The 23783-nt window shown below is 45.2% G+C and overlaps 2 protein-coding genes across 8 annotated transcripts in view; one reads left to right on the top strand and one right to left on the bottom strand.

Moving 5' to 3' along the window:
• The window catches only part of ZYG11A (zyg-11 family member A, cell cycle regulator), a 72363-nt gene extending 69665 nt beyond the window's left edge, over positions 1-2698 (top strand). Inside the window, exon 14 of the mRNA XM_058717364.1 lies at positions 2000-2698. Coding sequence (XP_058573347.1) covers positions 2000-2163 — 164 coding nt within the window. The 3' untranslated portion in view covers positions 2164-2698. The remainder of the gene's footprint in view (positions 1-1999) is intronic.
• A 2268-nt stretch (positions 2699-4966) lies between these two features.
• Positions 4967-23187, bottom strand: ECHDC2 (enoyl-CoA hydratase domain containing 2). Of its 7 annotated transcripts, none has more exons than XM_058717358.1 (10): positions 22942-23182; positions 17513-17580; positions 17345-17432; positions 14329-14415; positions 13404-13496; positions 11906-11965; positions 11501-11658; positions 7737-7787; positions 6178-6225; positions 4967-5301 (listed from the first exon to the last, which is right to left on the bottom strand). In XM_058717358.1, the coding sequence occupies exons 1-10, from the start codon at positions 23072-23074 to the stop codon at positions 5224-5226; spliced, it is 864 nt and encodes a 287-aa protein (XP_058573341.1). In that variant the 5' UTR covers positions 23075-23182; the 3' UTR covers positions 4967-5223. The 7 variants fall into 7 exon arrangements, with proteins under 7 accessions (XP_058573341.1, XP_058573339.1, XP_058573340.1 ...); XM_058717356.1 differs by having other exon boundaries at positions 11501-11688; positions 22942-23181; XM_058717357.1 differs by having other exon boundaries at positions 11501-11688; positions 11906-11962; positions 22942-23181.
• Positions 23188-23783: the final 596 nt, after the last annotated feature.

The raw sequence follows: 23783 nt of genomic DNA, 5'->3' as shown, positions 1-23783 counted from the left end.
AGTATCTGACTTCAGCTCAGGTCATGATCTTGTGGTCCATGAGTTCGAGACCTGCATTGGGCTCTGTGCTGACAGCTCAGAGCCTGGAGCCTGCTCTGGATTCTGTGTTGCACTCTCTCTCTCTGTGCCTCCCCCACTCATGTCTGTCTGTCTGTCTGTCTCTCAAAATAAATAAATAAACATAGAAAAAATTAAGTGGGTTAATATTCATTAAGCATTTAAAACATTGCTAGGCTCATAGTATTAGCATTTGTGCATAGCATAGTATTAGTTCACGCATAGTACATATCATTTGTTAAGTGTATCATTTTGCAAGTGTGTCAGTTAATCTGCAGAATATTTAGAATTGCTGAGTCAAAATGTTAGGAACATGGTGATATTGATAGGCATGTCTAAACTGTTTTCTGGTGAGTTGATTATCAGTTTTCATTCCTGTCAGCAATTTATGAAAGCTTGTCATTCTTACACAATGTTTAATTGAACTTTTTGTTCTTTGCCAATTTAAGGTGAAATGATGGTCTTGCTTAACATTTAAGTTACGTTAACTATCTTTTATTGAAGACTCGTTTTCGTTTCCTTGAATTGTCCATGGATATTCTTTATTCACTTTTTCTCTACTGTTTGTTGATCTTTTTAATTTGAAAGAACTCTTGCAAATATTTTTTCTGCAGTTTATTGTCTTGACTTTGTTCATTATGTTTCATCAGCCTTTTGTTACACAGCCTCTGGACTTCAGGTCACAGTTACACTTTCCAAAATTGATGAAAATTCTCAGCTGTTTAAAGATATTATTCCTCCCCTATACTTTCCTTGTGGGGTGTCTGTCAGAAGTATCTTATACCTTCTCTCACTTTATTCTATCTTATCCTTAAAAAAACAATTTCCATGTCATTAGATCATTATTTCTCCCTGTGTCTAGTTGGCCTTTGGAATGATTAAGAGAATCCTTTTTAGACTACGTTGTGGACACATTCCTTCAGCAGTTTTGTATTTGCTTCCCTCAGGTGCTCTAGAGGTTTTCCTGGGATTGAACTAATTTTCATATTAACTTCTCACCTCAAGGGTTCCTAGAACATTTAGGCAGTGAGTATACCAACTCACTACTGTGGTTATGAATTCTTGGGAAGGATTTCTTCCAACCACGCCTGTATACCCACCTAGAGGCCAAATGTTTTCATTGTCTTATCCCTTCTCTCCTATAGTTCTTTGAGGGGTCAGCTTTATGCACTGATACATATTTATTATATATAGATTGCTTCTAACTTTGTAAGTTGGAACCTAAATTCCTAGATTACTGAAACTGACAGTCCCTTTCTTCCCCGGGATAGCTGCAGATAAAGTTACATGAGCTTAGGTGCTCTCTGCAATCTGTGTCTGGGTCCTGGACAAGTTCTTTACTTTGTACACATGAGTATACATTTAAAATTTTTTGTTATATTTTATCCAGCATCTAGTGTTATCAGGTTATCTAGCTCAGCTTAACGCCTGAACTTGAAATGTGTATTACATTTATAATAAAAGAGGTTTCTATCCTTTTAGCTAGGATTAGAGATTTGAGGCATAGAGTTGTCTGGAAATAAGCATACTAAAAAATCATTTATAATTGCACTACACAATCCAAGCATTATTTAAGTTTTGACGTATTTTTTTTCTTTTAAGTTTTTTTTATGTTTATTTTTGAGAGAGAGAGAGAGCTTAAGTGTGAGAGGGGCTGAGAGAGGGAGACACAGAATGTGAAGCAGGCTCCAGGCTCCCACCTGTCAGCATAGAGCCCAATGTGCGGCTCAAACCCACAAACCGCGAGATCATGATCTGAGCCGAAGTCGGATGCTTAACCGACTGAGCCACCCAGGTGCCCTTTGACATATTTCTTTTATCTGTTAATTCCTATGTCAAAGGGCTTAAACCTTGGTACCCTTTCTTCAAAAAGGTGAGTGTGGTGACTTGGGAATATTTAAAATGCCAGTTTGTCCATCAGTTCTCTTTGATTTTCTTTCAGCCAGCAAATACTGCAGAATGTTAGTTGAAGAAGAAGGATTGCAGTTTTTGTGCGACATCCAGGAGCACAGTGAGGCAGATGCTCAAGCACAGAAGATTGCAACCTCCATTCTAGATGACTTCAGAATGCATTTCATGAATTATCAGAGACCCTCTCTGTGTTGAATGCCCTCCTCAGCCCCTGGGGCTTCAGAGGTGCTGTCTGTTCCTCAGTGTCAGCCCTTCTGCCTTGCCAGCAGTTCAGTGTTGAAACAAGTTATCATTGGAGTTTGTAAGTTGGCTGCCTCACTGGCCTTTATTGTTGATTTTCTATAGGCCACAAAAAGGCTGATTTTGAATGATAGCCATAATCCCAAATCAAGTTGGAATCATTCTGGGAACGCTCCTTCAACAGCTTTGCAAAATCAAGCCTTGGACTATGTGGGGAGACCTGTGAGCTTATGTTGGAACAGCTATGCCAGTTACTTTTCCTAGCCCTGGCCAGCTTCTTAACTCTGGGAGTTTCAGAGAGGAAGGAGAAACGAAAGACCTACAGGGAGACCTTGGTATTTATGTTAAATTTCATGTTTGAAAGAATATCCTGAGTTGTTATTCCTAGTGAGGCTACTAGAAAAGAAGTACATGAAAAAGGTTTGGAAAATACATGCTTATAAATGTGTTGTTTAGAAGGCAGAATCTCAGCTGGAGGGGAGGAAAAAGAGGGGAAATTTTTTTTTTTTTTTAAATAAATACCAAAGTACCTTCCACTTGTGGGGTAGAGGGAAGGAAAAAATATATTTTTTACAATTTTGGGTATTCTGCTTTTGGCCTCTTTTGCTCCAACTTTACACACTAGACTGAACATAACATTCTGTGTAAGTGGATGTGCTGGTGGAAAATAGTAGGACTTGATGACTGTGAGTAGAGGGTTTAGATGATGATTATATGGGCATTGTAAATCTTGATCCCTCAAAGTTTTGATTTAAATGGGATTGTGACCAAAACTGAGAAGAAGAGGAAGGGCCAGAAAAAAGACTTCGCTATAGATTTCAAGAGTGCTCTTACCTAGCATGAAGACAAGAAATATAATGGGCTTTTGAGAACCAGCCTCAACTGCAGTATAAACTATCAGAGGCTTCTGTTTGTGTCCTTTGCAAACCTCTGTGGAACAGAGTATGAATTCCTTCCTTATTGACAACCAACGAAATGTGTTTTGCCATTCCTCTGTTTAAGTTTTCCAAAGAACAAAAGTATATTCCTTTTTGACTAGTGGCATATTTTTATACTAGATGTTTGTGCTTTAGCTGGCCAGACTTTTTTTTTTATTATTTATTTTTTATTTTTTGAGAGAGGGAGAGAGAATCCCAAGCAGATTCCTTGCTGTCAGTGCAGAGCCTGACATGGGGGTTGAACCCACAAACCACAAGATCATGACCCGAGCCCATATCAAAAGCTGGTCGCTCAGCACTCCGAACTGGCCCGATTCTTACTGGAGTTCTGTGTACTGTCTTTTGGAATCAAATGAGGCTTATCCTTACTCTAAATCATATTCAAAATTCTTGCTCACCAGTGAGCAAGATAAGGAGAATTTGTAATCTCTTTCCTTCCACAGTTCTGAAACTGCACTGTATTTTCTCTTATTCACTCTTTTGCATGATTCCAAAAGGCTGTCTTCAGTTCCTGACCTGGGTTCTAGTATTTTAGAACATTCTGTTGCCAGATACTAACTCTTACTGATAGGAGGATGTGGTAAGAACTAGTGCCTGTTGAGGCAGCCCTCTGAACTTTGTTTCATTCATGATAGTCCTTTGATATAGATAAGTTGTATTCTCCCCATTTAACAGATGAGAAAAAGGAGGTTAAGTAACACTGTTACTTTACTGAGTAGTTACAAGGAATGTGCGGCTCCAGCTAATGTGGTTCTTTCTGATTCTAAGGCCTGGGCTCTGTTACTATTCCTTCCAGGAAATGAGCACAGCCTTGGGCACACTTGTATTTAGCACCAAATCGACAATGTTACTGGTACGTATCCATGCCCTTGGCTTAGTATCTCTAGGCCAGCCCTAAGCTGGGGAAGCTGAGATGAGTTAAAGAATGATCATAAGGCCACAGCTTAAGATGCAGCCTTCTCTTTTCCTACCTTGGTATAGGAGGAGGGCTATGAGGATTAGTGTGCATATGTGTTTATCAGCCACCATCATTTCTAAGTGTGTCATCCTCTTGCTCACCTTCCCTCATGCTGTTGCCCTTACCCTTCCTTTCTTTGCCTCAAATGCCTATTGAACGTTCAGGCTTCACTCCAGTGTTACCTGACCATTTCCTGACCCTCCATTCTCTCCTTCAGATTTAACCTGCTCCCTTCTCAGTGCTCCTGAGAGCACTGTGTACTGCAGCCATCAAAGATTGCCTGCCACCCTATAGTTTACAAAAAGTTTTCACAGTGATGATTTCATTCGGTTCTCACAAGAGCACTGTACAGTAATAATAACTCACATTTATTGAACATGAGGCATAGGCTTTTTTGTTTTTTTTTTATTTTTAAAAAATTTTTTTTTTCAACGTTTTTTATTTATTTTTGGGACAGAGAGAGACAGAGCATGAACGGGGGAGGGGCAGAGAGAGAGGGAGACACAGAATCGGAAACAGGCTCCAGGCTCTGAGCCATCAGCCCAGAGCCTGACGCGGGGCTCGAACTCACGGACCGCGAGATCGTGACCTGGCTGAAGTCGGACGCTTAACCGACTGCGCCACCCAGGCGCCCCGGCTTTTTTGTTTTTAACAGTTTCATTTTGCAGCTGAAGAAGCTGAGGCACACAATGAATAACTAGGAGAGCTGGGATCTGCAGTCTGATTCCCGATGCCTGTTCTACCATGACCAGGGTTTCCATATTATCCCTATTGTATGGAGGAAGAAACTGGAGGGTTCTTACAACCTTTTGCCGTCTCTGGTGAGCACCCGATAATTGAGTGGCAGAGGTCAGGCCAGGCCTGAGAGTCAATAACATAAAGACCCAGAGTGGTCTATTTTAATCCTTAGTTTACCATTCAAATAGGGAGAGACAGATATTCTCCAAAGCTAACTTGACCCCAGTGGTCATCTAGCCCCAGGATAAGGAATAACGAAGGTAGCAGTCGGTGGCATGGTCAGTACCTTAGTATCAGACACCATGCCAGTTGTTTTATATCTGTCATTGTCTTTGTGGGTCTTGCCCTTGATGGCTTGCATCTCCCATACTTAAATGGGAGTCATTTGCCAACAAATCTGGGGGGCCGCTTCTCCCTGAAGGCTGCCATGCCCTCTAGCCGGTCCTGGGTGGGGATGTTCTGAAACAACAATACAGAGTATTAATTTGGGGTGGGGTGGGGGGCACAACAGGGCCAGAGGCCAATAAAGACTTGCTTAAGCTTGTCCAGCCCATGGCAAGGTCAGAGTCCAAGTCTTTTCATTGTTTCTGAACTCTGGTGATGGGCCAGGCAAAGGTGTGGGCCTGACTTCTTGATCACCTGGGGAAGTTAGGCCACCTCTCTAGCATCTGTGACCTGTCACATTAGCCTCTTGCACACTGCTTACGTGCTTCCAGTGGGCTGATAGTCTGCAGGAGTCCAATACGAGGCTGATTGGTAGAGAATGATTAAGTTTTACAGTAAGAAATCTGGCTTTGAATCCTGGTGTGTAGCCAGTTTGCACCAGGTTCTACAAGTCCCCAGACCCCTTGTTTAGGAGTATTTTGGATATTTGTTAACCTAGAGATTAGTATTTTTGACTCACCCAGGAGTCAAGGGCTAAATAAGTCAGCCTTAGGTAACCATCCTCCCCCAATCCTCCACAATTGAACACACACAGCCCGCAGGCTATAACCAAGGCCTTGACATTGCAAGGCCATCCTGGTCTCTACAGCAGCCACTGGTACAGAGACAAAAGAAGTGGCTCTTTGCCAGTTACCTCTACCTGTGTGCTTTGTGACTCTCTGTGCACTAAGTGGGGCAGTATGAGCCACCATTAGATGGCTGAGGACACAGTACCAGGGACCAGTGTGGTTTCCCTAGGACCATCCCACGCTAATTGTGAGAGGGAGTGGCACAGAGTTTAACTCTTCAGGGTGGGAGGAGCCTACTAAACTGGTTATGTATTACACAAGTCTCCCCACTCTGGCCTGCCCTCTGCTTGCAAGTATGTACCAACGGACAGCGGTCACGTACCTGGGCATAGCATATCCCTTCAATGGCCATCCCTGATGCGATGTCCACCTGTGAGAAAGAAGTGGTGCCTGGATCAGCCTGACCTTCTTCCCCTCTGTCTGCTTGGGGTGCCAGCCCACCTTACTGCCTACACCATTTCCTAGTGTTCATGGATTCCTCCAGCAAAGTATTACTGAGGCTTACTGTATGCTAGTCCATAGGAACAGAGATGAATATGATAAGGAATTCCCTACCTGGAGAGGGAACACCATTTGTAGCAGTGATAAAACAATGTTTGGGACAAAGCGGGGCTGTGAGAACTGGGGAGGATTGCACTTGGCCTGGGGAGCTGAGGAGGGTGTATGGAAGCTGTACATAGCCAGTGTTCCTTCCTTCCCATCTGGCTGCTTCTCCACACCTCCTGTCACTCCTGGTAAGTGAACTTCACAGGCTTTCTGTTGTCCTGAGGAGTAAGGCCCTAGGGTTTATGGCCGGGCCCCTGGCAGCTTTCTAGTCTCTACTGCCCAGTGCTTACTGTTACTACCACTTATGGGCACCATTCTAAGAGAAATACCATGTGTGTATAAACTCGTTTACTTTTCACAGCAAGGGTTATTATCCCTTGTATATCCCTACTATACAGCTGAGAAATCAGGCATAGAAAGGTGAAGGTCACAACTATATATGGAGAAGCAGGTCTTTGAATCCAGACAGTCCAGCATCAGAATGCCTGTGCCCCTAACTTACGTGCTGTATAGTCTCATTCACCCCTTACTCCCATTCAGTCAAGTTACTTATTTATACATGTCTATGCTTTTGCTCATACTCTTCCCTTTTTTTTGAACCCTCATCCAACCCAAGGCCCAACCTTACAAAACATTCCCTAACCCAGCAATACCCAGCAGTAGCTGTGTCTGCTTGGTACCCACCCCTGCCTTTTTTTAGTAATCTCTACACCCATCATGGGGCTCAAACTCCTGACCCTAAGATCAAGAGTTGCATACTTTAGTGACTGAGCCAGCCAGGTACCCCTACCTTGTACTAGTGATTGTGTCTGTATCTGTCCTGTTTCCCTACCTTAGGGGAGTGACCATATTTGACTTCTCTCTGTGTCCCAGTTCTCAGCTCAGGTCTAGATTCAGTGTGTAATGGATGAGTTGATGAGTAAGTTGATGTCTGAGGATGGATTAGTAGCATCTAAGGCACCACCCTGAGCCCTATCCTTGAGGCCACCTTACTGACCACCAGCATAAACCCAAGAACATGGACTGGGAGCCACACAGACTTGCATTCTTATTACATTTGTTCTGTGATCCTAGATAAGTCATTTACCCTTTTACTCAAATTACTTTCTCTCCAAGAGAAAGAGATGAGGATAAAATGTAATTCGGAATATCATCTGGCCAAATTTTCCATTTTGTGGGTGGGTAAACTAAGGCACAGAGAGAGGTCAGACTCCATGTTTGTTAGAAAAGTCTGGTTCCTGAGTTGTTTCTAGCTGTGCTCTCAGTCTGCATGAGCCATGAAAGCACTGTTTCCCAGCAATCCCACTGACTTCAGTGGACCCAGAACCTGCTTACATCCATTCCTCTGTCAATGGCTACTTTGCCCAGCCGCACAGCAATGGGTGCCTAGGGAAAAGAAAAGGAAAAAGTCTTAGTTGAGGGGATCAATGCTGATCGTTGAGGGGGAGGGTTGGAATAAAGAGAGGGACCTATCTTCATGGGCGGGGGGAAGAGTCATGGACAGGGAGACAGGTCTGGGTCAAGTTCCAGCTGTTCTGTTACATTTTGTTAGTGTTAGTACTTTCTACTTCTCAGTTGATACTCTCTATCTATAATGAAGGAAGCCTGACTGATCCCTGAGCCTCCCAAGTGTATCTGGGGTTCTTGCCATTTAACCTATCCCCCCAGTGTGCATAACATACGATAGTTTACAAAGCGTTTTCCCAACTACAGACTTGCCTAAAGGTGCCACCCACTCTTCAAGGGTGGTGCCATCTTTGAGGTTCAGGGAGGTGAAGCAGTTGGTCCTGTTTGTCCAGAGTGGTGAAGCTTGGATTTGATTCCCAGTCACCTTTCTTACTGCTGCTCTGTTCCCCTACTCATCTCGGCAAATACAAGCCTCTACTGCAAACAGGTTTCACTCCAGCAAGGTGAAAAAAAGGTCAAGATTAGGAACTTGGGCTTTGGGGTCTGACAGGCCTGAGTTGAAATCCCAAGGGGCAGTTTACACAGCCACTGGAAGCAGATGTATCAGAGCAGCAACCTGTGGTTCACTGGTCTTGCTTCCGATTAACTTGTGCCACCGCAGGCCTGGCAGTCCATCCCCAGCCTCACTTTAGGCAAAAAATGTATTTATTCCCTATATTGCTCATATAAATTATTTGAAGTTTTTGTAAGTACAACTTATCAGAAAAAGATTTGTAAAGTCTGTTAACATAGAGGACATAAGTGAAAAGGCTAGCTACATAAACACAAATGACTTCATATTGGGGGGAAATACCATGAATAAAAGGCAAAAATGAAAAACTGGGAAGATGTATTTGTGATGTTTCTGACAGGCAAATGTCCTTGATTTACAAAGAGCTGGTATAAATTTTTTTATGAATATTCACAAGGGTATGAAAAGGTAGTTCACAGAAAAGGAAATATGAACACAAGGGTTATTCAGTTATACTGTTAAAGAAATGCAGCTTAAAAATCTGAGGTGCCCCCTTTCCCCTAAACTAGGTAAGTAGTAAGATATTGGTGATGCCCACTGTTTGCTGAGATTCAGGAAATAGGTATTTGCATACATTATTGATGGAGTGAATTGGTACCATGCTTCTAAGGGCCAGATGTTAGGTGGATGCACATACGCTTTGATGTTTTAATTCCATGTAGGAATCCACCTTACAGATGCACTTCTAGAAGTACACAAAGATGTTCAGTTATGCACTCCAGCCATTTTGGTAGCAAAAAGCAACATAAAATGTTCATCATTAGAGTACTAGTTGAGTAATGATGGCACATCTGTACCATGAATGAAAAAGCGTGCAGTTGTTTTAAAAGAATGAGGTTGATAAGTATATGCCGAAATGGGAAACTCCAAAATATTGGGTAAAAAAAATCAAGGGCTATACTAGTATGTACATTCTAATCTCATTTGTGTAAAAGTTGTTGGCATGACGTGCCTTTGATCTCTCCAGAGGGTCAGGAGAATGGACAACTTCACTTTTTGTTTTATACATTTCCATATTGTTTGAATTCATTACTATTCATATTTTAATTTCATGTTTTTTATATGTCTGTTAGAACTGTATTAGCCTCTGCAAGTGTGCTCCTTGTCTCCCAAACCGTCCTAAAAGGAATTCAGAGTTCTTTAGATATGTGAGTGTATGTGTATAATAATGTATTCCTATATATACAATGAAAATTTTTGGAAGAGTATGTAAATTGTTAACAGTGATCATCTCTGGGGAGGGCTTGGGGAATCTAGAGCTGTTTGGGTGACCACCTATCCTGGTTTGCCAGTGACTGAAGGATTATCAAGATATGGGACTTTCACTTTTAACTGAGACAGCCCTATGGAGACAAGGTCAGCTGGGTCACCCTACTTGTGATTTTTTACTTTATGCCCTTATTCTTCTATTTGATTTGCTTGTCATGAATATGCATTATTATTTAGGTAACTACCTAATAAACTGATTTCTCACCAAAGAAAAGTAAAAACTGTATAGATACGATGTGTGTTGTGTGTGTGTTGAAAATGTAATTTTTTCCCTGAGTGTATGGATACCATTTGACTCCCTAGTCTTGGTGGTTTATCCACTAGAGAGCAGCAGTCTATCACACCATCCTTACACTCATCCTATTTGGGAACCCTCTCATTCTGGGCACCCAATAACTCGCCTAGAAGTTGAAGATTGGCATTAGTGAATGTAAAACTAATTTTTGGTAAGCTGGTGCCTTGGTATACAAAGCTATTTTTAAGTACTGAAATACAAGTAATTAGTAGGAGACCATTGTTTCAGTATATTCAAAAATCTGAAATCTGAATCCTCTTGAGATGAAGCTCAAAGACCCAATTATTCAGTTTATGCAAAAAGACAACCCTACAGTCCACAAGTCTTGCTAGTGCAGTGAGCCATGCACTACCTTGAGTTTTTTTGTGTTAGTTCAGACTTTTGCTCAAGTGTAATAGAAACCTAGTAGCATTAGAATGGCCCAAGTAACATCAGGCTCCATTTGTATGTGATGAAGAAAAGAAAAAGAAATAAAGACAAAACAAATGCTTTCTTTTAAACCAACTCACTATTAATTTTTAAAGTTATAGTCCTTGCCCTCAAAGAACACCTGAAAGTTATGAGGGAGGATTATTTAAATTTAAGAGAGACAAAGTATTTTTTCCAAAATAAAATACTTATTTTCGTGATTAATTCAAATACTTTTTTCTGTTAATATTAAAATGATAATATATGGTTAACAGTTTTATAAGCTTATCTGTTTTATAAATGTAAATTTTTTGTGTTGGAAATGCATTAAGTATTTAAGTTTTAAAAATTTTGTATGTATTCTGCACTCTTAAGAATACCAGTTTTTATATTGTATTTTGTAGTATACAAAATAAAAGCCCAAATGCCAGTATTGTCTTTTTTTCTGGTATTGCAATCACTTTTTGTGACCTTGATGAGCAAGTCACTTAACCTTTCTGGGTCTGTTGTATTACAAATACAACATGGATAATCAACTCGGCTGGATTGTACTAGTGATTGAGAAACTCTTAAAATACCTGGGATTGTGTCTGATGGATAGGAAGCGCTCCATATGGGCTAAGTCCTTATAAAACCTAGCTCCATTTCAAGCTGCTTTCATATGGAAACTTGGGACCTTCCTCCAGGTCCCAGCAGTGAGAAGTGAGAAGCCAGCAGTGAGAGGCTCTCCAGTCCTTGGAGACCCCATCAGCCAGATTCTGGCTGCCCTGCTAAAGGCTTTGGGCCTGGAAGCAGGATTACACCTAGCTGTGGTCGTAACACATGTCCTACATGACACATGGGAATTTCTCTGTGCTATGTTGGGAAAGATAAGCTTGTAGTTCTTTATCTGCTTTAGAATCTTGCTTTATAGTTTTGGGGACATTTTATTGCAGTACTGTCTGATCTAGTAGCCACTAACCACATGTAGCTATTAACATTTGACATGGCGGAAGTGTAACTGAGAAACTAAATTTTTAATTAAATTTAAGTCCAGTTAAGTGGATCTTGTGTGTCCTCACAGGACGCACCCCCTCGCCTCCCCACAGGTGTACACATACACACCCCCTCCCGTGGCACAGGCTCTCCTGTGCTAGGCTGCTACCTCACCTGGGGCAGGATCTCCTGGGCCAGCGCTCTTGCCCGGTGGTAGGCAGCATTGCCCTCCTCATTCTGGGGAACAGTGTGGTTCACCAACCCCAGGGCTTGAGCCTGTGCACCACTCAGTCTTCGGCCTGTGAAGATGAGCTCCTTTGCCAGGGCCACCCCTAGACATCGAGGCAGCCTCTGAGTCCCTCCTGCCAGGATGGAGTACGGGTGGTAAATCGACATAGGAAGTGGGAGCCCAGAGGAGCCCAGTCTGGGATGCAGCCAAGACTTCTCAGAGGAACAGATTCTGAGTTAGGATGGAAGGGCAGAGCCCAGAACATAAGGCAAAAGATGGAAGCAGGGGAGTAGCTTGGATAGAGTGGGAATGGGTAAGTAGAGAAGGATGGGTGCTGTGGGTACAGTTACCTGCTCCTGGGAGGAGCCCTCGGGTGGTCTCAATCAGCCCCATGACAGCCGAGGAAGCTGCTTAAACAGAACAGAGTGAAGCACCCATGCTGTCCTGCAGTGCCAGTCCCCAGAGAGAAGAGTCCTCTGCCCCTAGGCTCACCCCTCCAGCCAACCACTTCTGTCATGGGCTGGCCGCAGCAGACCTCCCCAGACTCTGCCTTGGCAAGAGCCCTAACATAGAAGTCAGGAGGCCTAGGCCCTCATCCTGCCTCCTCTGGTGGTGGAGGTATGCATCCAAGCAAATCTCACCCTTTCTGAGCCTCATTCATAGGTGGAAAAAATATGGTTACTCTTCTGCCATCGTCAGAGAGCTGCTAAGGATCAAACGAGGTACTGGTGCTTGTAACAAGGAAAGGGTTCTTGGGACCCCCCCAGTGCCTATTTGTGGGTTAATGGATTCTCTGTCTCATGGACCCTTAGCTCTGGCCTGGCCTATAGTATCGTGACTCACGCTCACACCACAGTTATTCCTCCCAGCTTTTCATCAGCCTGAAAATTCCCATGTTTCAGTCCACTTCTTTGAGTTCTACTTCCTCTAAGGAGCTCCCTTGTGTGTCCCACCCCACAGGCTTCTCCTGAATTCCCTCACGGACCATCTGAACCATGCAGTCTGGCAGCAGGGAATGGCCAATACTCCTGCCTATGAGGGGTTTTATAGTCACTCTCTGCCATCTACCCAAACCCTGCAAGTTAGTTGCCCTAAACATGGGCACATGAGAAACAGTTGGAGCTATGATCTGACTTGGTAATTTGATACCTTCTCTTTGATATGCATCATGTAGATGCTACCTCTGTGCCTGGAGTTACACATTTCTAAATGTTCTACCTGGAGTGGCAGGAAAAAGCAGTGAAAGGAAGAGAGTAGCACCAGATAGCACTCAGACTTTCTGCCAAGAAGGGCACACTAACCAGCAAGTCTGTAAGGTTAAAGGCAATCATCTTTTTCATCCCCTCCCTCCACTCTTCAAACTCAACCGCTCTGAACAAGTATTGCAACACTTGCCTGGTACCAGTGAACCAGAGGGCAGTGTTTCTGCCCAGGCATGTTTGTGATTAACTGGGCTGGTGACAAACTGCCCCCATGGTTCTTTGTGCAAAACATGACAAATAAATCTGGCTTGCATAGAACCAGAAAGTTGAACAATTAATCTTTTCCTCAGTCTCCCCTCCCTGCGTTTTTGTTGATTGTCCTCTGGCCAACTGCTGTGGGGTTGGTAGAAGCATTCCTGAGGTGAAGGAGGCTGGTTCTGAAGAGTAAAAGGTACTACAGCAGTCAGTGGCTGGGCCAGGAGGGAAACCAGTTTCCCCCAAACTTGCTCTGTATCCCTCACGTTACATTTAGTTTTGCTGTTGATTGGAAAGCTCAGAGCAGTGGCTAACTTTGCAGAATCTCCAGACTTACCCTGCTTTACTTCTTCCCTTCTCACCCTGTCCCACCTCTTCTTCTGCCCAGTACCTGCTACTCGGAGATCACAGGCCAGGGCAAGTTCCAGGCCTCCACCCAAGGCAAACCCGTCCATAGCCGCAATAGTGGGTGCCGGGAAGGCTGCTGTGGAGATGAAGAAGGGCTCAGCCTGAGAGGCCCTAGCAGGACCAGAACAGGGACTCAAGGTTGGAAAGGGGCTAGCTGGTTGGGACAGAGGGCCTCATGGGTCCCAGGTTTGGAACCTTACCTGGTACCTCAGCCAGGTTATCTTAGAAGTTGGTTTTTCTATTGGGGAAAGTTGGGAAATTAGCTGGGCTACTGGGGTGGGGAGATGGGCTGAATGATCCGTGCTCAGGCCCACTCTCCTGCTGGCCTCCCCAGACCAGCCTTTCTGCACTTCCTCCAAGTTCTGTGTGCCAAGCCCCATGCTGGGTGCTGAAAACATAGAATTGAATAGATATGGGGAAGGCAGATCTGTAAACAGACAATGATGACCCATGGTAATCAGTGTTCTGATAAAGAAATCTTGGAGAACCAGTCCGGGAAGGCTTCCTGGTGGTTTTAAAGAATGAGTAAAAAGTTCAGGTGGCCAAGGAGGGATATTCCAGGCAAAAAGAGCAGTAATTATCAAAGCCTGAAGGCCTGCAGCCTGAAATCTGACTCCACTGGAATAGCTGGGCTTGAACCCTGAGGGTAGAGAGGTGGGAAGGTCAGAACTAGCAGGACACAAAGGTTGAGCACCAGAGCCCCCTCCGGGAGAAATGCCCTCTGAACTCTCTTGTCCCTTTCCACCTTGTAGAATTCTTTGTGCCATTCCTCCTGGAAGAGTCATCTGTCTTCACAGAGCTCACAACAGAAACTGTCCTCTCTTTACAGTAGAGGATGGTAGGTGTGGTGGGGCTGGGATCAGCAGGGCCCCTGAACGCCCTCCTCCAACCCACTCCAAGACCCTCACCAATCTCATTCATCAGGCCTCGGAGCCGCTGGACAAAGATCCCCACTTCCGCCTCACTCATCTGCTCCCGCTCCTTCAGGTCTGCACCTGCAGATAGTGAGGGGGTGGTGACAGCCCTTGGGAAATGACCTATTACTGAATCCCAGGTTGTTAAAGGACCCAGCAAAGGTGACTTGAGAGGCAGAGAGGAAGGCGAAATCTCAGGGAGGAAGGCATGGGCCAGGAAGCCAGGGAGGAAAGTGGGGGGTGGGTGGTGTGTCAAAAAAGGACAGGTGCAACAACAAAAAGGTCAGTTGGACTTCATTAGAATTAAAAACTTTTGTGCATCGAAGGACACTATCAAGAGAGTGAAAAGACACCCCATGGAATGAAGAATATACTAGCAAATTACATATCTGATAAGGTATTAATATCTAGGATACCTAAGGAACTCTTAGAACTCAACAACCAAAACCACAAAGGACAAAGGGCTCAAATAGACATTTCTTCAAAGAAGACATATACAGATGGGCAATAAACGCAAGCAAGAAAAGATGTTCAACATCATTAGTCATTAGGGAAATGCAAATTGAATCCACAATGAGAAACCAACTTCACGCCGTTTAGGATGGTTATTATAAAAAACCACAGAAATAGAAAGTAAGTGTTGGCATGGATGTGGAGAACGCTGGTGCATTGCTGGTGGGAATGTGAAATGATGCAGCTGCTGTGGAAAACACGTGGGCAGTTCCTCAAAAAGTTATTCGTAGAATTACTATATGACCCAGCAGTTTCACTCTTAAAAGATTTAACAGCAAAGACTCAAACAGAGACTTGCATACCAATTTTCATAGCAGCACTATTCACAATACCCAAAAGGTATAAACAACCCAGGGCACATCAAGATAGATAAAACGTAGTATAAATACAATGGAATATGATTCAGCCATAAAAAGGAATGAAGTTCTGACATGTTCTGACATGTTCACTATGGGTGAACCTTGAGGATATTATGCTAAGTAAAAAAAGCCAGATACAAAAGAACAAATGTATGATTCCACTTGTATGAGGTATCTAGAATAGGCAAATTCATAGAGATAGAAAGTACAACAGAGATTATCAGGGGCTGGTCGGGGGAGGAGGAATGGAGAGGGATTGCTTAATAGGTACAGAATTTGGGATGATAAAAGATTTCTGGAATTGGACAGTGGTGATGGTTGCATGGCCATGTGAATGTACTCAGTGCCACTTTATTTTATACTTAAAAATGGTTAAAGTGTAAACTCTGTGTAATTTATTTATTTACCACAATTTAAAATATATATGATAATATTTAAAATGTATTATTTCTTGGGGCGTCTGGGTGGCTCAGTCAGTTGGGCATCTGACTTCCATTCAGGTCATGATCTCACGGTTCGTAGGTTCAAGCCCTACATCAGGCTCCACGGTGATAGTATGGAGCCTGCTTGGGATTCTCTCTCTCTCTTTCTCTCTCTGCTCCTCCCCCCTCCCCCATGCTTTCTCTCTCTCCCGCTCTCTCAAAATAGATAAACAAATTTAAACATCAAAAATGTATTATTTCTTCCCAGTTTTATTGAGAAATAATTGACATCTTGATTTTTTAAGGTTTATTTATTTTGAGAGAGAGAGAGTGCATGAGAGCGGGGGTGGGGGAGAGAGAGAGAGAGAGAGAGAGAGAGAGAGAGAGAGAGAGAATCCCAAGCAGGCTCGGTGCTGTCAGCCCAGAGCCCGATATGGGGCTCAATCCCACAACCCTGAGATCATAACCCAAGCCAAAATCAAGAGTCGGACGCTTAACTGACTGAGCCACCCAGGTGCCCCAACATATTACTTTTTGATAGGAGGGGTCAGTGTGGTCCAAGGAGACTACAAAGTCAAGATGAGAGAACTGACAAGCAAGTGCAGGATACAGTGGGATGGAGTTGGGAAGGACTTTGGTAAGAGTAGTACCATGGCAGAGTCATCAAAGGCCAGATGGCAGGGGGCTGAGGTGGGAGTAGGGAGTGAATATATTCTCTTCACATCTGAAACTATGGGAATTCAGAGCTGACAGCCCTTGCATGTCTTTGATTAGTCCCAGCCCCTCAAAGACAGATGGAGAAACTGAGGCTAAAGAAGGGTAGGGACTATCCCAGGATTCCAGAACAAGTCAGAGACAGACCCAGACCTCCTGCAGCCATCCCCCCAACCCCTCCACTTCCCTGTGCTTAGCTGGGATAGTGGGGCTACTGGGACCTTCATAGAGAAGGTCAGACAGGCATAGAGCTGAAGGAGGAAGCCAGGGTAGAGTGAGGCCCTCATCCTCAGCTGCGTCAGAGGCAGCTGCGTCAGGCAGACCCCTCTGCATACTTGTGCCAGGGAAGACCCCAAACTGGGCACTGTGATCCCGACAGCTCAGACCTAGAAACTGAGCCATATCATCTTGAAATTCCATGTTCTTCCCATCCTACCCATCCATGGCCTCTTCTCACCTCCTCAGTGACTCCCGCTATCCCTTCCCCAATCACCCCATAGTGGGTTCTTAGCTCAGCTCAGTGCATCTCTCACTCACTTGCTTCTTGTTGTGGGGATGTGAGTCAGTGTTTTGTGTCTTTGAAACAGAAGTTGGTGATGCTTGCCCTACTGTGAGGACCAAATTGTCCAGGGGCAGTGGAGAGTTTTGGCGACAGGAACTGAGATCTTGTGGGTGGGCAAAGGGGCACAGAGTACCTTCTTGGCCACAGACCTTGTCAATGTCACAGCACTTAGTTTCCTCAGTGAAGTGTCAGAACAGAGCATGGTGTAGCAGAAAGAATAAGGATTTGAGGGTCAGAGGGGCCAAGTTAAAATTGAATTCTATTCTACCTCTTACTAGCTGTGTAACACTAGGCGAGGCATTTTACCTCTGAGTATTTGAGTTCACATCTATAAAATGGGAATAATAAGTCCTATGCTAGAGCTGACCTACGCCCCCAACCCCCTATAGGCTGGTGGGAACCCTGCTAGCCCTGGGGTAGAGGCAAGGGAGGAAACCCACCTGCACAGAACACACCCTTCACTCCACTTCTGAATAGCAGAACGCGTACTTGCTGGTCCTCCCGCAGCCGGGCCAGAGCTTCCAGAAGCTGCAGAGGAGATCTTTTCAGGTATCTCCCAGCCCAGCCCTAGCCCAGCCCCCACCCACCCTGGTGCTGCCCTTTCTCACCTCACTGACCAAGACATTCCCCAGGGCATTACGGGCACTTGGTCTGTTCATCAGGATCTCCGTGATTCCTGCAGGTGACAGGGCAGCCTTGGGTGAGCCAGCTGGCCTGCTCACTCCTGGGCTGGGGCCTGGAGGCAGCCGCCTGGATTCTTGGTGGCCTCTACCCTTGATGAGCAGTGTGACTTAGAGCGAGTCACAGACACCCAGGCTTCAGTTTCCCTGACCATAACATGGAGAGAATAACCCATTGCTCTTTCTCCCTCACAGAAGTGAAAGGGCTTGTAACCCCCATGGAGCAACACGGAGAGACGGACAACAATGACCACTGCATTGGTTCCTACCTGCTTCTGCTGTTATTATACACACAAACACACGGGCAAGTCAGGAGAGCTTTCACATGCTCATCTGCCCCTTCTCCACCTTCCACGCCACCTGTGTGCTTGCCTCCTGTATACCCAGAACTGCTCTGCATATTTGACTAGCCCAGAACTCTCCCCGGAGCTCTAAGCCTGAATACACAGTTGCCCACTTGATGTCTTGACCAACTGGTCAAAAAAATGATCAATCTTTTCTCCTGTTCCCTTTGTGAGTAAATGATCTATCAACTCAGAAGTCCCTTCTTCCTCACCCATGGAATTTACTCAGTCTCCAATGCCAGTTCAACCTCTTAAATGACATCTCAGATACTTCAGCTAATATCCCTCCTTGCAGCCAGCAACCTATAAGGGTTCTTTACTACATGGATCACCCAAAATTGGCCCTCCTGCCTTCGGTCTTGCTCCCCCTCCCTACTCCACATTCATTCCTCATTTGGGTCAGAGTCCTCTTTCTAACCCAAATCCAACCATGACCCTCCCTTTCCCTTTTCACCAAAATTAAGCCAAATTCCTTAATACCACCCAAAAGATGCCCCCCCCCTCCATCCCCAATATGGCCATTGCATCCTACTCTGGCCTCAACTCACCCCCACAATCTGGGCCATTTGTAGAGAAGAGAGACCAGTTCTGGGCAAGGGCTCAAATACTCTCGTACCTTCTTGGCTGTATCCCCTCCTGTATTTACCTATTCTTTGGCCTTCAAAGACCCCTTAGTATTTTTCCCCAGGGTCCTGAGCCTTGTCTGTGAAATAAGCAGTATTTATTAAGATGGCATTCTCAGTGTGAGTTAATCTGAGACACAGAAGGGACAATAAAAGTTTTGGAGCACTCAAGGGACAGGGTTTCCAGCCAGGAGTTAGAGAACTGTGGTTCAGGACAGAAATCTATAACATGCAGACTAGGCTGGCTTCCTTAGCCTCCCCAGAAACCTTCAAAGAGTTCTTTGAGCCCAACAGGTCTGGAGGTCCCACAGAACTCAGATGTCCCCAGGGTCTTCTCCAGCTCTAATGCTCCATGAAAGAAAATGCTGCAACTCTGGGGAAGGGAAACTCTGGTAGATACAAAGAAACCACATCAGAGGGATTGAGGAAAACAGTCTAGAGGTCCAACATCTTTGTGGCAGACAGGCCCCATCTTCATATCCTCAATAATCTCCTTCCCTGGAGTGTGGGCAGGGCCCCGTGAATTGCTTCTAACCAACAGAATACAGCTAAACTCATAAAATGTCACTTCGAAGATTAAAATTTAATGATATGGCAAAGGGAATGAGATGTTCGTTCTATAATTAGGTTACAATGTATATAAGACTCTGTCTTGCTAGGGCATACTAGAGAAACTAGTGGACCTATAGAGAGGGTCCTGTGGCAAAGAACTATAGGCTGCCCCCAGGAGCTGTGAGACACCCCCCAGACCAACAGGAAGAAAACAGGACTTCAGTCCTACAACCACAGGAGGTGACTTCTATCAATGGGAGGAGCTTGGAAGCAGATCTCTCCCTAGTCAAGCCTATGAGGAGACCATACCCCTGGCCAATTCTTGGATTGTGGCCTAGTAAAACCCTGAAGTAGAGAACCCAGCTACATTGTGCCTGGACTTCTGATCTATAGGAACTATAAGATAATACATGTGTGTTATTTTAAGCAATAAAATTTGTGGTAATTTGTTATCCTCAGGCAATATCCTGAGATTGATAGACGTTCTTCTCTCCTCTTCACTTTCCTATTCTGTCTTGCCTTTCTGGCTAATGTCTCCCATATTTCATCTTTGTCCCCTCTCTCCATCTCTATCTCCTTCTTTCAGAATACAAATGGGGTGCTTGGCTCATGTCACAGCTTAGTCATATACTACTAGTTCCACTGGTCTTGGGCAAGTTGCTTTACCCTCTGGTCTTCAATTTCCTAATCCATAAGTAGAAATAATAAAAAGGGGGGCGCCTGGGTGGCTCAGTTGCTTAAGCGGCTGACTTCGGCTCAGGTCACGATCTCACATTTCGTGGGTTTGAACCCCATGTTGGGCTGTGCGCTGACAGCTCAGAGACTGAAGCCTGCTTCCGATTCTGTGTCGCCCTCTTTCTCTGCCCCCACCCCCCACTTGCGCTCTGTCTGTTTCTCAAAAACAAATAAACATTAAATTTTTTTTTAATAATAAAAAGGTTGTTATGAGGATTAAAAGAGATAATGCCTTGGGGCACCTAGCTGGCTCAGTCAGTAGGGAATGCAACTCTTGATCTTGGGGTTGTAAATTTGTTTGTAAATCTTGGGCGTAGAGAGTACTTAAAAATAAAATCTTAAAAAAAGAGAGAGATAATGCCCATAAGTGCTTAGCCAGAGTTTGTGAGTGAGCAGCGAGCAGGAAAAATGCATAGATGCTAGGGAAACTCTAGGATTTAATAGAAGGAATGAACTCCAAGCTGGGAGCTATGAGGAGCCAGACAGGGTTATGTTTGGCTTTCATTTAATTTGCACTTATCACATGTCAAGTCCTGGAGAAATAGGGAGGAATCAGCCATGGTCCCTGACTTTCTAGTCAAGCCCTGATTCTGGGAACATTGCCCTTGCTGGACCTCCACAGTAAGGATAGGTGTGTACTATACCCTCCCCACTCTTACCTAGAAACTCGACCTTGAAAGGGACAGAAAATTCTTGTTCCCCAGAAAAAGTCAACAGGAACCACTGTAAGGTATTAGAGACCCACTCTTTTTACAACCCCTTACTATATAGAAGGGGAAATTCAGGCCCAGAAGAGAATGTGCCTAATAGCTGGACCCACCTAGCAATCCTCACTCTCTAAGAGTTAACAACCTATGTGAGAGATAAGTTTAGATACATGGAAAGTAATGGGAAAATGGGAAGGAGGGGGTGTGTAATTCCATAAGGACTTACATAAGCAGAGTGGAAAGAGAACCAAGTGAACAAAACAGAGGTGGGACAGTTTGAAATGAACCCAATGCGCTGAAGAGATAAGATGGAAAGGTAAAGTTGTGGTGGAGAACGTTGAACGCCCAGCTAAGGAGTTGGGTAGAGCCATAAGAAGAGCCAAGAGTGGTTAAAAAGGGAATCCCATTTTCAAGGACAACAGAAAAATGTGACAATGTTGTGGTGTCGTCAGCTCAAGTGGAAGCAGAACCTGTGGCTTCTAACATGAATATCAAATGACCCCAAATCACTTTAGGTTGGTGGAAGGTGGGGGGATGGAGGTAGGGAGGGGGTGGTGGCGGTGTTCTCCTTTGTGAGTCTCTTCCTGCTGCCTCTTCCATCGTGGTTTCTCCATGGTTTCCTTCCTCCGTGGTTTCCTTCCTCAATGACTTCCTCCTGCCTTCTATATGCCCTCTGGCAAGGGCAGCCGTTTAATCTGCTAATCCTTGTTATTTTGTGGATAAAACATTCTGTATTTGCAAGTGAGCCCTAATTTGACATATGATAGTTTTTTGGTTTTTGGGTTTTTTTAATTGATGTAGAAGTCTGTCTTTTGAGTCAATAGTAAAGAAGTAGTGATGATCTAATAGTTGAGAAAACAGGTTTTGAAATCAGATCTGGTTCAAACTGCCTAACCTTTGCCTCAATTTCTTAATCTGTAAAGTAGGGAGAATAATTATAACAATCTCAAAGCAAGTGCTGTTGTGTTTTGCAATGAACTAAGCATGAGAGTAAGGAGTATTCTCTAAGAACCAACAATCCTAAGCACCTGGGTGGCTCAGTCGGTTAAGTGTCTGACTTCAGCTCAGATCATGATCTCACAGTTTGTGAGTTCGAGCCCCATGTCAGGCTCTGTACTGACAGTGCGGAGCATGGAGCCTGCTTTGAGTTCTGTGTCTCCTCTTTCTGCCCCTCCCTTGCTCTCTCTCTCTCTCTCAAAAATAAATAAACATTAAAAAAACAAAACAAAAAAGAACCAACAATCCCAAATGGCTAGAGGAAGACCCTTCATGTCCATGTCCGGGATGCACTCTACGGAACAGTATACAACAGCAGGGAGCAAGAAACTAGATTTATACGGCAAAGCAGCTCTTCAAAACTTAGTATCAACCAGGGGAAAAAAGGAAGAAATACGAGTTATATAGTACGACACCATCTATGTACTTTAAAACTGTAAATTAAAACACAAACTATGCTACATCAAACTCAAGGAGAGAGTTGGGACTGGGGAGAAAGTAAAGCCAAGAAAATGGCTTTGCCCTTATGGTAACACACAGAGGACTGAGGGCTGTTAACGCCACTGAATGCACTTTGACATCCCCTTGCACCCCAGCAAAAAACAAAACACCCATAGTGGAAAATGGAGGGCTGCCTGGGTGGCTCAGTAAGTTAAGCATCCCACTCTTGATCTCAGCTCAGGTCTTGATCTCAGCTCAGGTCTTGATCTCAGGGTAGTGAGTTCAAGCCCCACTTTGAGCTAAGGGCTCCGCGTGAAGCCTACTTAGGAAAAAAGAGTTCTCTGCCGGTGACCAGCACGAACTTTCTCCTTTGACTCAAAAGAGTGTAAAAGTCCGCCAGCCAAGGCCAGCCACAGCAGGGCCAGAGCGCCTGGAGACTTGCCCAGGTCTTTGCTCCTCCTCTGCTCTCCTCCCGCTTCGTCCCTGCCTGGCGAGCCAGATTGGCTCCGCCCCCTCGGCGCTCTGGAAACTAGCCAGGACTCTTGGCCGACCGGACAGCAGGCCTTTTAAAGTTACTGGGGTGGAAGCGGTGAGGGGTGGAGGTCGCCGGTGCTTGGTCTATCGCTGAGCGAGTCTCCGTCCCTCCGTCACAGCCCCAGGCCTTCGAATGGGGGACTGAAGGGACTTAGACTGACCTAAAGCTCCACCTCAACTAGGGTCTGGGCGGCTAGTGACGGGGCCACCCACCTCCCCGGCCTTAGGAAGGCGTGGGGAGCCTTGACTGGGAAACCGCACATTCGGGATCAAATCCTTAAACGACCCGCCTTCCCCTTACTGGTCTGTGTTCCCGCGTGTAGTGGGCCGCTCTGGCCATGGCTTCGGCCCTGGCAGCAGCGCCAGGAGCCCGGCCCGGACCCGTCGCGTCTCCCCCCTGGGCGCTCCCGCGACAGCGCACTTACCTTGGTCTGGACCTGCCAGGGCGCGCACTTGGATCTCCGGGTCCCCAGCCGCCCCATCGGAGGCGCAGCTGCGGGTCTGAAGGGGTCTCCAGGGGCGTGGAAGGCGCAGGGCACTGGTCAGGGCTCGCAGCATCTGGGCGCAGGCTGGGAAGGTGCCAAGGGCCCCTCCACTGCTCCCTCCTCTCTCGCTGAAAGCTTGCAGCGGCGCCCCCAGGTTTCGCAAACTGCTCCACCTATGGGCGGAGAGCACAACGCAGTTTTTCTCGCCTCTTGACTCTCAGAGCCCTGGAGTCCTGGCTAGGTAAAGCCCGGCTCCGCTGTGTGCTTTGGGACAAGGATGTCAACCTCTTTAAGTGCCAGTGTTTTAATCAGTAAAGCGGGGATAATAATAGTGACTACTGTCACAGATAAAGGGGAGGCTAAAGTAGTGAGGACAGATAATGTACTACTGCAAATGGGAAGTGTCGTGTGTGAACTGAACTCAACTTCCATTTGTACAGAGGTGCCTGAGAATTTTAAAGGGAGAAAGAGGAACGACAGAGGTGGGTGAACCGGGCTTGTGCAGAATTACAAAAATCAGGAAAGGCGTTTGGCCACGTGAAACTCATCTGGGTTAGCTAACTGGCGCCTAGCCAACCTTAGGCTCCCACAGAGACTGGGGTTGGTGGCAGCGGTGACAGACAGTGGGGGTGCTGTCTTCAGGCGTTGGCCGAAACAAGCAGTAAATTCTCTTGGCAGTGCTGGCCTTAAAAATAAAAGTTGTTTTACCAGCAAAAATAGGTGTCTTTGGGAATAGCCAAGAATTGCAATTTGGGATAAACAAGCCACGGGAAAAAAACAGG

This window comes from Neofelis nebulosa, chromosome 2 (genome assembly GCF_028018385.1).
Source record: "Neofelis nebulosa isolate mNeoNeb1 chromosome 2, mNeoNeb1.pri, whole genome shotgun sequence".
In the NCBI taxonomy this organism is placed as follows: Eukaryota; Metazoa; Chordata; class Mammalia; order Carnivora; family Felidae; genus Neofelis; species Neofelis nebulosa.
This window is presented reverse-complemented; position numbering and strand designations above follow the sequence as displayed.